The 13,115-nt window shown below is 39.5% G+C and overlaps 1 protein-coding gene across 11 annotated transcripts in view; it reads left to right on the forward strand.

Annotated features, from left to right (window-relative positions):
* LOC117568110 (uncharacterized) overlaps nucleotides 1-13,115 on the forward strand; it is a 74,685-nt gene that overhangs the window by 23,683 nt on the left and 37,887 nt on the right. For all 11 annotated transcript variants that reach the window (XM_052003449.1, XM_034248501.2, XM_034248505.2 and 8 more), the window contains exon 3: nucleotides 3,359-4,929. In XM_052003449.1, coding sequence (XP_051859409.1) covers nucleotides 3,366-4,929 — 1,564 coding nt within the window. In that variant the 5' untranslated portion in view covers nucleotides 3,359-3,365. The remainder of the gene's footprint in view (nucleotides 1-3,358; nucleotides 4,930-13,115) is intronic.

The raw sequence follows: 13,115 nt of genomic DNA on the forward strand, positions 1-13,115 counted from the left end.
GTAAACATTATCCGCATTAGTGTAAATTACTGTTATTTAATGGATCAAATGTCCATTAACAATAGAGCAAAGTGTGACACTCGACTGTATAATTGCCGACTGTTATACTTAGTGTGTCATTTCTATTCTATAATTACAGACTGTTGTGGCTTCAACAATTATAGTTATTTGTTCTATATTTCTAATGATCTACAATTTAAAATTCATTTTCTTTATTGATATTGATTAATATTCTGATTAATAATAACTGTTATACCTGATATTCCATTCTAATTAATTCGCTGTTCAATCAACTGAATGCTTTAAATGCTGCAATGCGTTTTGTTATAGAATGTGTTAATAACTGTCGACTCAACGACAACGTTAAAATTATTCTTATAATGTATTATAACAACCATCATACATAGTCTTATTCCAATTTATTCGTTTGTTCGATGTTTTATCATCTAAACGCATTGAAACTAAGAGTTATAATAACTGTTATACACGGTATTATTCTTATTATTTTAGAAGGACACTACGCATTGAAACGTTTAAAGTGTTATAATAACTGTTACACATAGTATTGTTTTATTTTATTCTGTACTCAATCTACTAAATGCATTCAAGCTATCAGCTTGTCTTAAGCATAGTTGAACACAGTGTTATAACAACTATTATACGGACAGCTATGGATTGATTCTCATTAATATTAACCCCCCGGGCACGTGCGTCCTTGAGTAACCAATTGAAATGGTACAGCACAAGGACAAACGCTGCCATTTTGTTGTCTACGATGTTATAAATAACTGAAATGTCTCTGGCTCAACCTCTTCAATATCCACAGCCCGTCAGCTGGCTCACTTGTTCAGCTGACCGTGTCCGTTTATGTCAATTTTCCACGTCCCTTGACGATGGCAATGCATTTGGCCACTTTGTGCCTCATTCATTTATAATGAACGTGATGGTGGGATGCGAGCGAGGGATTAAGAGGGGTGAGGGGTCAAAATGGATGATGCTTTCGCTAGAGTATTGCAAACGTGTCATTAAATCAATATCTGCTCAGCAGTACCAAATAAAGCACAGCGATGTTTAAATATTTAATTGATGCAACCAAATGAACGAAATTGCAGCATTTCGCTTTGAGTCGAGGCGGCATATGATGCGTATACGTGATATTTGATATTTGATGCGCACGTTTTATCTCAGCAGCTTATCGCGCTTATCTGTCATGTTCAAAAACAGTTAATGTACGAGATCAGAGACTATTTTTATCAAGTCATTATAAGGTTTATCTCAATCCCATCACCGCACAATTCCTAACAGAATTTCGGCGAGATTAGATTAGACTTTGCTTGCTCCACTTGCAGATGCGTCAGTGTGTGTAAGTGAATGTGTCTGTATGTGTGTTTGTTTGTGTCTCGTGTCGGGTGCACTATTCATGTTGTAAATCCAAACTTGACGTTTGTCTCGCTTCTATTTGAACTTTGTAAACTGTTATACGCTTTTCCCCTCCGCTCGCAAACACAAACGAGGCCCACACGCAGTCAACCTTTGTCTCCCACTGTCGCTGCTTCCATCCATAAAGTGCATAGTTTTGTGTGTAGTTCGTTATCTGTGCTATTTGTTTGCCTCGCTGCTATTTGTTTGTACTCTATTGACTTTTTGATAATTTTCCCATACACAACTACCCACGCACACACACTCGACAACCGACAGCCGCCTTTAACTGTGCCTCCAGGCCCCAAACAATAGTATGTTTATATGTATGTACATTGAGCGGCGCATTTTCAGATATCACGACAAAACTATTTTAAATGTGAGTGTGTGTTGAAGTGATTATACATTGTACTTATATGTGTGTGTGTTTATTAGATTTCTTGGTAATTGCAAAAAAGAAATATAATTGTTGCCAATTGCTTATATTTGTACAAGTAACTATTATACAAAAAGTATTATATACAGTGAAAACTCTCTAGGCAAGACATGAAATAGTAACATGCTTTAAATGTTATACTATTAAAATAACTGTTATACTTAGTAACATGAGCACTTGTTATAGGTAAAATTAAGAACTGTTTTAAACTGTTTTTTGTAGTATTCGCTATACTACGTATTGTTGTTGTTGTTGTTCCTATTCCGATTGCTATCATGAATATTTCTGTTATACAAATGATATACAATATGTGTCATACTCGAACTGTTCTAGTTCAACTCTCTTGGACAACTGTTATATGTTAACTGTTATACATTTGATATAAACATGTAGTGTTGAACTAGATAGTTTTTCAAATACTGTTATACTTTGAAAGTGTTATACACAACTTCTGTCTTTTATTAGTAATATTTTGAGAGCTACAACATATATTTTATGTAATGATATAGTCATTATGAAAATTCTGTGTTTAACGCACTATGCAAGTAACTGTTATAATCGATCTGTTATAGTACAACTCTCTAGCACAACTGTTATACGTAAACTGTTATACATTTGGTATAAAACTGCTGTGTTAATTCAAATACTCTTTCAATAACTGTTATACGCCAAAAGTGTTATACAAAATACATGTCTCTTATTTGTAATATTTTGAGAGATAACACTCATATTTTATATTCATGTTTTCGGCATATTCGCTTTTCTCAATTAGTTGTCGTAAATTACATATTTTAGTGGGCTTTACCCGCTTGAGGCTTTCTCACTTAGAAGCGCACTCTAGAATTCCCCTAGGCCGATGCATAAATCAATACTCACACGAAGAGCGCACCGATAACAATAATAACCATTACCCTATCAGTGGAAGCAACCAACGCAAATAGCTTTCAATGTCGCGCGTCTCACCGACATTCTTTCATTCTCTCAAATGGCCCTATGCTGAGCACTGAGCTCTTCCCCCCCTCTCTCTCTCTCTGTCTCTCATTCTCTCACTTAGTTTCTCTGAAGAAACGCAATGCTTCCAGCTGGTAATGCTTTGTGCCTTCTTTAGCGCCGCTCTTCGATTATGCGGGTTTATTTTGGTGTCGAACGTCGCCGAAGACTTTCACACGGTGCTTGACTCCCCATTCATAGTACATCATAAAAACAAACATAATATTCTGTTATATTAGTGCTATTTTGTATTGCATATTTGAGAGCAGAAAGTGAAAAGTGTTTTTTGCGAAAGTCGACAACCAAATAAAAATCGATGATATAAAAATGGCAAAGGTAAAAAAGAAGAAGAAGAGGAAATGACAAAACGCAGCGCGTTAATCGATTTAGTCATTTGGGGCGAGGTGTCGCTATCAGTTAGTTTAGTTAGTCATAAACTGAAATTGTAACCATATTAACTGGCTATTTAATTGCGTTATCTAATTGAGTGAAATTTCGTTCCCTTTTTTTCAGCTGCAACATGGAGAAACCCATGCAACATGCACCCGCTCCCGTGGGTAAAGTCTCCCAAATTGCCAACATCTTCCAGCGCAAACCCATCGAAATCCAACCGGTGGAACAGCTAAGCGCGGTTGCTGCTGCACATGCTGCGGCTGCTGCTGCCGCTGCTGCAAATCCAGCGAATCCCGGACGAACTGAATCGCATTCGGCGCGTTTCAACAACGCTCGCGCACTCTTCGAGAAACTTGGCGTCGAGTCGAATTCAAATGTGAGTTCACGTCTCTTGCGCAGCGGTTCACGTGAGGACAATTTGTGTGACGGCTCGGATCGTTCGTCGTCGCGTTCCTCGGATCGTTCACAGTCGCCGCCCAAGCGTCGGATGCCCTTTCCCTCGGGCGCAGCGCTCAATCAAAACAATCAGAACAACAACGCAGCAGCTGCCGCATCCCAGGCACAAAACGGCGGCGTCGAACGTCTCAGCAACAGCAAATTCATTGTAGAACCGACGTCGGGAGGCGTCAAGTATCCGCAGCACAATTTGTCGCGTCTCAAGTCCGAGGAAATATCTACAACGGTCTCTGCGGCGCCAGCCACAGCGGGTTCGGTGAGTGCGCTCTTTGCCAACAGCGCTGGGGATAAACCCGAGAAGCCGGAGCGTAAATTCAACTCACGTGAGCTGATCGAGAAGCAAAAGAAGTGGACATCGCACTTTACCAAGACCAAGACAACGCGCACGCACAGCGATCTTAATCGTTGCGACATCATACGCACTGTCCCAGGGACTGGCCTCATCATGGATGGCGAAAAGGCGCCCAAGTTGGCTGGCAACAGCAACCCAGAGCCGTCGCCACCAAGTGCTCCCTTGCGTCAGTCGCAGGCACATGTAGTCACAGCCACGCCCACGCCCCCGCCCACAGCCATACCGCCGGAGATAAAGCCGCGCAGCGGTAAAATCGGCAGCCCGGTGAAGTCGCCGCCATTGCCGCCGATTCCAGCGGCCAAGCCAAAGAATGTCAGTCCCGTCAAGTTCAATCCGGAGCGTGTGCGTTCGCCCACCAAGTGTGTGGATGCGGCGCCACCGCCGCCGCCAGCCAAATCAGCAGCTGTCACAGCGGCCATGCAACGTTCAGCATTGCTGCAACAGGAGCAACTACAACAACAGCAGCAGCAACAACTAGTGGCACCTGTGCCACCGGAGAAACCACGCAAAAAGTCCATTGATCTCATTGAGGATGCAGCGCCCACCACATGCTCAACGCCCTCATCCTGTGCCTCGCCCACCAGCTCGATGAGCGCACACAGCACCCACATGCAACAGCAACAACACCAGCAGGCAGCAACCAAGCGGGGATCCGTCGATGCCGCTGCCCACGGTCAGCCATATCATGGCAATGGACTCTCGGGTAGCACTAACTCAGCCACCTCAGGTTCGCCTGTGGCCAGTGCATCGTCGGGTCCGTCCTCTCCCGTGCATACCGAGGATGAGAAGCAGGAGAATGAGTCCACAGAGAAGTCGGAAATGGAATACTATCACAACAACAACTACAACAGTGTGCCACGACGACGACGCAGCGAGAATGAAGGTGAGTTCAACGTGATAGTAAAACATAAAGTTAGAGGTAATTATAGGAAAAACCTTCATGGTTAATGTGTAAAGATATGCCTCGAAATTCACATAGGAAAACCCATTGCATATAGCACTTAAAGCGCTGTTTGGGCTGCGCTAATTAACAACAGATGGCGCCACTTCGTTTATGTTTAGTAGTTTTAAATTAGCACTTTACATGCAACCAACATAAATGAGTTAAAGCAAGCTATATTTTGCACTGCAGTTTTACATAAAAAACGCTTACGTTTCATAAAAAAATCGTTTAAAGTTGTAATCTAAAAACTGCAGTAAATTTCAAGTGCAGTAGCTACGTCTAGCGATCCATAGATGGCGCCTTAAATGAAATGTTGAAGAGTTTGCAGTAAAATATGTAATATAAGTTTACAGCAAATCACTCTATATGGCAGACTATTTTATTATTTTTTCTTGAGAGTCTTTAAAATGTAGAAACTGCTTTGAAATGTTAAAACCTCGTCATTTAATGCTGTTGCATTGCATTTTAAGCTAGTCAAAAGCGGATGTCGCCACAGTTTACTTTGCACATGTTTATGGCGAAATTATTGCCAGCTTAACAAAAATATGCCAGTTATACGTAAAACTTTTAAAGTTGGCCATAAAAATAACTATTGTAGTGCAGTGCATTTTGGGCTAGCCAACAACAGATGGCGCCACTCCTTGTGTTGTCGTTGTGTTTGCTGCAACAATGTAATTCCCAAATTAAATGTTGAACTGAATACAACGTGTTCTTTTCTGCCAACTCTGCTCGCTGGCCATGTAAAACTTGGTGAACTTTGTGTTCTCGAGTTCAAACACCTTAACAGGGCTCCCACTATGATTCTCTCTGTGTGCTTTGAACTCCCTCAGGCCTAGACTTGGACGAGACCCAAAACAGAACAGAGAGAGCGAGCTCGAACCTAGCTCAACTCTGACTGTGACTGGGACTGCATTGTACTGCCCTTCCACAGGCACCATTCATTACAACTTTTCAGCTCTTCGCTCCTCTTTACTGCTTTTTTTTGTGTGCAATTCTTTCTAAGCTGCACACAAATCGTGACTGCTCTTGCTTCGCTTCTCCTTGTGGCAAGTTTGTTTTCGCTTGGCTCTTTGGAGGCAAATTCCAATATGGGTCAAACACAGCAGGCATATCAAATGCATAGTCCCAGCCCCCACGGTCCGAAGCAGCCACAACAACATTCCAAGTTTCCCTCCTCCTCCTCAACGCTCAATGCTCGACGCTCGCAATCTGTCGTCGACCATCTCGCAACGCTGTTGACGGCGACGACAACGTTGCGGGATTTTGTTGGGATTCTCTTGATATGCCCAGCAAATCCGCCCGACTATCCGTCTGTCCGTCCGCTCGTCTGTCCACTCTCCTCCTTCCTGCCCTGCTCACGCACTCCTCCAACTCCATACATAAAATTGTATTAATGCCAGATTAAGAATTCAATGATGCGTTGCCTCTTCGTGCCTCCGTTTTGTGGCTCTCTTTTCTACTGCTGATTATAAAATTGGAATTTGCACGCTGCGCTTCCGCCTTCTGCGCCATTCCAAACAGCTTCAGCTTCAGCTCCACATCCAACTTCAGTTGCAGCAGCTCCGCCAAGCGCGACTTTGTCTAGAACTTTTTTAATTCATAAGTATTGCGAGTGCTTGTCGAGTTGTGCTTTTGCACAAAAGTGGGCGTGGCATTACCTTGATTTATTGATCAGCGCGTTGTTGTTGCTCTTCTTCTTCTCGTTGGAGGGCAGAGATTATCATGGAGGGCAGCACTCTGTCTTAATCTTGACTCGACTCGAGCTGAACTCGAGTTGTACTTTTATGTTATTGCCAGCTGCATTACACGATAGATAGCTGATCTGCTGCTGCAACTGGCAACTTGGCAACAATTGCAACAACGATTATCTGCAACAATTTGTCCAAAAGTGCAGCAGATTGATGGCCACCTTTCAATCTCCGCTGAAGCGAGGAATTTCCACTCAATTTCGTTGGTATGCTGAGGAAGTTAAGGGAATTGGAAAATGGTTTGGAAGGTATTGCTACCTTTATAGGTTATCAGCTTAAGATTAAAGAAAGAAGTCTGAAAAATCACAGCTTTAATTATTAGAAATTTAAATTACAATGTATAATTCGTATGTCCATCCAATTTCGTTGATATTCTGAGCAAAGAAAAATAAGTGCAAGAGGTCAGGGATTGTCTGGAAGGAATATTCCTCTTTTTATTGGATAAAATCTTTAGATTGAATTAAATAGTCTGGAATATTACAACACTATTTCAATTATCTATTGATTTCGATTGAATATCTGAGGAATCTGAAAAATTACATCAATAAAAGGATTAAAATATCACAAAAAAACTAAAATATACCGAAGGCCATATTTGGTATATCGATAAAGTACTACATTTGAAATATACCAGATTGTCAGCCAAAGCGACTAATAGTTTAATTCGATCACAAATCCAAAATTTTCAAAAATCATATTGTCTGTACCGAAATTCGAGACTCTAGCTTTAAAAATACGCTTGTTATTCAGGTATAAAAAGTTGAGCCTGTCAATTTGAATTTGAATTTATTTAAAAACAGAACAAATTTCGACTCCCCACACTAATAGCGAATTAGATCAGCTAAAGATAATTTTATATTTATACACACCCCAATATGAGGAGTATCAGGGCATTATTTATAGGAAATGTGGGACTACATAATTTGCAGGGTATCAACATACGACGTTTTTATAGGCATTTTGAATGAGCCGACAGGGCAGCACGTCAATTCGTCATTGGCGTGTGCGTGTGTTGCCTGCTTGCCTTGGCTTTGTGCACAGCTGTATCCAGTCTAAAGGGGGCGGAACTTTGGGGGGAGGCACATGAATGGGGAGAATACGTTGACTCTCCACTACAACATACTAGGGGACAGTCCCTGGCAATAGGCATACTATATGTCTGTCTATCTGTCCGTCCGTCTGTCTGTCAGTCCGTTTGTCTGTCTGTCTGTCCGTCTGCCTGGCGCATTCTGAATGAGGCTTGGCTGTCTGTCACACACTCTCACCCATGAGTTTATAAATAAAATGGGAAAGCACTACTTGAGCACTAGTACGAGGTATTTGTATGCCACAACAACAACAATAACAAGAACCCCTCCTCAGGCTGCGTGTATTTGAATATAAATTATGGCTGCCAAAACGGTTGACGGCGCTGCTCCACTTTATGCTTTTGTATATATAGTAGAATACAACAACGAAATTGTATATAGTATAATCAAATAGACAAAGCATTGACATCGACAAACAGACAGAAGGACAGATGAACGGGCAGACAAATTGAAGCATACGTATTCTATGGTTAATCCAAAACGGAAGATATTATTTATCACAATTAGAACTAGCGCAAATATTGACAATTTATTAGCGACAGTGGCAAAGACAACAAATGAAATACAAACGCTGATAAAATATTGAATCAAACACTCCACAAAAGTAACTTGTTTCTTTTGTTATTAATCACAATTGAACATAAGTTGTAGGAAAATCAATTTTCGTTCCCGCAATTGTCGTATTAAAAATTAAATTTTCTTTCAATCAATCACTTCCATATGTAAACAAATGAAAAGCTTGCTAGGTATTCAACTAAAATTGAAATTGAACGTTGACAGCGCTTCAACTCTCAACTATCCCAGCTGGTTGTTAAACTTGCTAAGCGGCTTGCAACTCTACAAAAAAGCTTTAGCGAGCGCAGCAACCCAACCCCGAGAGCGCTGTCGTCGCTAGTTGATAGTTGGAAAAGTTTCCGCTAGCTGGCGCCACTTGCCGCATTTTTAAAATTCCTAACGTGCGCGCTTTTTGTGTTTGTCTTGTGCAAAGGCAAACGAAAGTTCATTGGCCCGTCAATGCGTGGGTTTTTGACAGCCACTTGTCGCAGTCGCAGTGTAGACTTTTCTGTGTTTTTGTTGTTGTTGCTGTTATGCTTCTTGCATAGTTTTCGCCATTGCTGGCCACCCAAGTAGGCGAGCAGTTAGGCATCATCAACGTGTCTGTCTGTGTCTAATTTTGTATGGTATGAGGGGGAAAGGGTCCGCAAGCTTTGGCTAGTTTTTCTTTTCATCTGGGTCTATGAAAGATGTGACGTCCGTTGCGCAAAAACAAAAATGAGCTGAGAAAAAATTGTCATGTCAATGTTGATGGCTGCCTGTCTGGTAGCTGTTGCTGTGGCCGCATTGTGTCGTAAGAAATGGATGCTGGAAATAGCTTAAAAAACCGACCAAGTTATTCTAAATAAATATTTTTGAATTTTCTTTAATTAAGCGAAACTCTTGCAGCGCAGTCAATAGAAGAATTTGTCACGTTGCGTTGAGTTTTAGTGGTATTTTTAGCATACTATTTTTTGCCGTTGTCCATATGTATGTATAGATGCAAAAATCTGTATATACATATGTCTGTAGTTGTGTCGCCCCTCGTCACGTCACCCTGTTGCCACTCACTTGACACCCCTTGCCAAAAATTCTGGCCTTACCCAACACACACGTCGATTGTGCAATCTGGCAGTTTGACAAGTGGCAGCCCTTGGGGCTACCCGGAGAGCGAGCTTGATAGCTTGTTGGATGGCTGGTGGTGGAGGAGGGGGAGGGGGAGGTAATGAGATCGTCACGCGTGAGTTTGACACACCCTGTGTAACGGAACTTTGGCTGCTGCATGTCTGCCGGGCAATTTGCCAGCCTGCGTGCCGAGAGTGAGAGCGAGAGAGCGAAAGTAACCAGAGAATGAGAGTGCGAGAGCGGGAGAGAGTAAAAGTGAGATCTCGCCGCGCTCTTTGGATTGTATTTGTTTTTGTTTTTGCTTTTTCAGCAAATTTCTTTCAATTCCTCACGAAATGTTGCGCTTGATCTTTTCAGTTGATGTCGCGTTTCGCTAGCGTTTGTTTCCATTGATAAAGCCGCAAGAATAATTTGCTCGAAATCGTTTGGAAAACAAACCAAAAAATATATAAATAAAAAAAAACGCGTGTGATTTTCAATTTGCAGAAGAATAAATTTAACTCAGGCGCTGCCAAGTTAAACAAATTAAAAATTATAAATTACAAAAACAAAAGAACAAATCTCAATGGTGCGAAAAACATCAAAAATAACAACAACAAAAAGCATTTAGTTAATTGCGGAAATTTGTCAAAATGGAATAGAATTGAATATGAACTATAATTAAAATCAAAGCTGAAACCAAATAAAACCAAACCCAAATTCATTCAACGATTAATCGAAGCAAGCATTATCATCTCAACTATAGACACATGTGGTTGATGCGTGATTGAAGAACTTGTGTCGAACCTTCTTCTTCAGTTGATTCTTTTGTCGGATTTATTATGGATGGTCGTTAGGGGCACGTGAGATTTGTGATTTCCGTTTAGTTTCACAGAACTGATAAGATTCGCTTTCAATTGATTTGCTTTGGCATCAATTTCTAGTTTTCAAGTGAAAAATTATTCAATTTTCAGTTGCTGCTGGTTGATGATTATTAAATGCGAATTGTTTTATTTGTAGTCTTTTTGTTGCATTGTGTAATTGATTTAAAAACTCATTGCGAATCGCCCGAGTGACCCTAATTTATGTCGAGTAAATGAATGAAGTCGAGTTAATGACATGCAAAACTGAATGCGATTGAAGTGAAGGGAAATGTGAAGAGGGAAGGGGGAAGCGAGAAGCGAGTAAAAGCGACAAAGTGTGTGTGCAACAGATATGATGATGCTGTTCATACGAATAATTACTCAAAAACTCAATTTTCGTTGCTTTAGCTGTAGGCGTAAAGCTTATAAAGAATGTTTGCATACCCTGTAAAAGGGCGGGTAAAGGGTTGTTTGTACAAGCATACATAAAAATGAGGATATATATGCATGCCTGTTAAAAGTTCCGAAAGATAAGCAATACTACCAAAATAATACTCGCTAAAAAGTGAGAAACTTTAAAGAAACTTATTTTTCATTGAATTTTTACTTTTATTGTAAACATTTCAAAAATTGCTGAGGAATTTTATTTTATGTTTTTCTAAACATTGGAATAACTTGCTTATAGTTGGAAATTTGAAAATTATAAAACACAAAAATAATACACGCCAAAAAATAATTGAGAGGATTTTATTCTTCTTGAAAGATTTATTTTTATTGTATTTTAAAAATCTATTAAAGGGAATTTTTATTTATATTGTAAACATTTGAAAAATTACTCAAAAGGGATTTTTTTCACGTTATGTTTAATTTGAAAATTTCTTTGTGTGAAAAATATTTAGTTATATATATAGTTCGTATCAATATTATAAGACATTTAAAAAACATTCCTTGCATTTATTTCTTCTCGAAATTTGTGTTATTAAAATTAGTGTTTTATATTTCTGAGATAGTAAGACATAAGAAAAAACAGAATATAGTTAATATAGAAATTTTAATATCTCTTCTAAAGTTTTACCCATAACTTTTACATTTTAGAGATAGAACAAAAAGTAAGAATGAAATATAGTTTATATAGAAACTTTGAAATCTCTTCTAAAGTTCAACCTATAATTTCTTTTTAAAACTCACGTTTCTAGAGCATCTATTAGCTCATCATCGTGTAATTAATCACATGAAGACAAATTTCGGTCGTCTGGATATTAAATGTGCAAAGGTTCGGCGAACTGCGAGGCGACAAACAACGCGAGAAAAATATTTAAAAAATGCGTCTACAGCTGTGTGCTGAATGTGTGTACGTGTGTGTGTAAGAGTGTGTATGAGTGTGTGTGTGTGTGCCCAGCACATTTGCTGATGCTTGTTGACCATATTGCAACATGGCAACAAGCAACAAGCAGAGCTGAGAGCAAATAACAATGTAGAAACTGCTGCTGCTTAAAATTTTGTAGAAGCACATTTTAAATTTGTCTTGCGACTCTTGCTTCCTCTCCGTCTCCCCTCTTCGGCTCTCCACTTCACTCCCCTTTCTCTCTCTTGGTGTCCACTCATCCCCGGCGTGCAGTTTATTTTGAAAATTGAAAAAAATAGTTGGTCAACAGCAGCAACAGCAGCAGCAAACAAATTGCAATTGTCATGTGCTTGCACTTTTTCACATTGTTATCTCGCCATCTCCCTCTCTTACTCTCTTTCTCCCTCTCTCTCTCTCTGGGATGCGTTGCTAACATTTTGTTGTCAAATATTTTGTGCTTAGTCTTTTTTTTTGCTTGTCTCTCTCTCGATATATCTCTCATTTCATTGCCTGTTGCTGTGGACAACAACAATGTGTCCAAATATTTGTTTTCCCATTGAAGATGACAAATTTTTTTAGCTGCAAGTTTTCACTAACTCCGTTTATTTTGTCAACCCACCTTGACAGACTTTTCCAACTTAATTCAGCTGCTCATGGGGAAATTGAAACTTACGGCTTGCAAATTGCATTCTTCACTTTAACTGCAACTAATGAGGAAACTTCAAGTGGAAAAACACTTAATAAATGAATTGACTTTAAGTTTTGTCAAGCTTCATTTTAAAGTGGGGAATGTCCAACTATTTGCCTTTTGTTTTTGATTCATTCATTATCCAACATCTGTGAGTCTGCATTGTGCACGCTAAGCTGCCACAATTTGGCCTAACAAATGTTCTTTCTGGCTGCCCAAATGCTTCTTGCAACCTCACTCTGTCTTAGAATTTGCCAGTTTGTCGTTTTGACAGCAACTTCCGTTTGGTTTGTGCTCTGTGTGTGGGAAGCAAAGCTAAAGAGTTGTTTGGATAAAGACAAAAAGATAAAAAGTGCAAACAGAAGTTAGTTTTCAACTCTCAATATGTCTTGTTTAATAGTTTGCTTTCAATTCTCAATGTGAGCAGCCTTGTTTAATACAATATTCTATTCTTTATTAAATGGATGGATTCAAATTAATATTATTGTGATGGTTCTGATTATAACACTTAATATGATATGCCATAGTTTAGTACGAGTATAAAGGACTAATTCTTTTATGCTTTAACTTTATATTTCTAGGGTTTTAAGTAATGTATTTCAAAAGAAGATTTTCTGGTGCAAAAAGTAGTTTGTTTTCAATTCTCAATATGTCTTTTTTAATAGTTGTCTCTTCTCAATGTGACCAGTTTTGTTTAATACAATATTCCATAGAATCTTAATAAAAAGGATGCATTCTTAGAAAATATTTAAATTA

The sequence above is a fragment of the Drosophila albomicans genome, chromosome 3 (genome assembly GCF_009650485.2).
Source record: "Drosophila albomicans strain 15112-1751.03 chromosome 3, ASM965048v2, whole genome shotgun sequence".
NCBI classification, from domain to species: domain Eukaryota; kingdom Metazoa; phylum Arthropoda; class Insecta; order Diptera; family Drosophilidae; genus Drosophila; species Drosophila albomicans.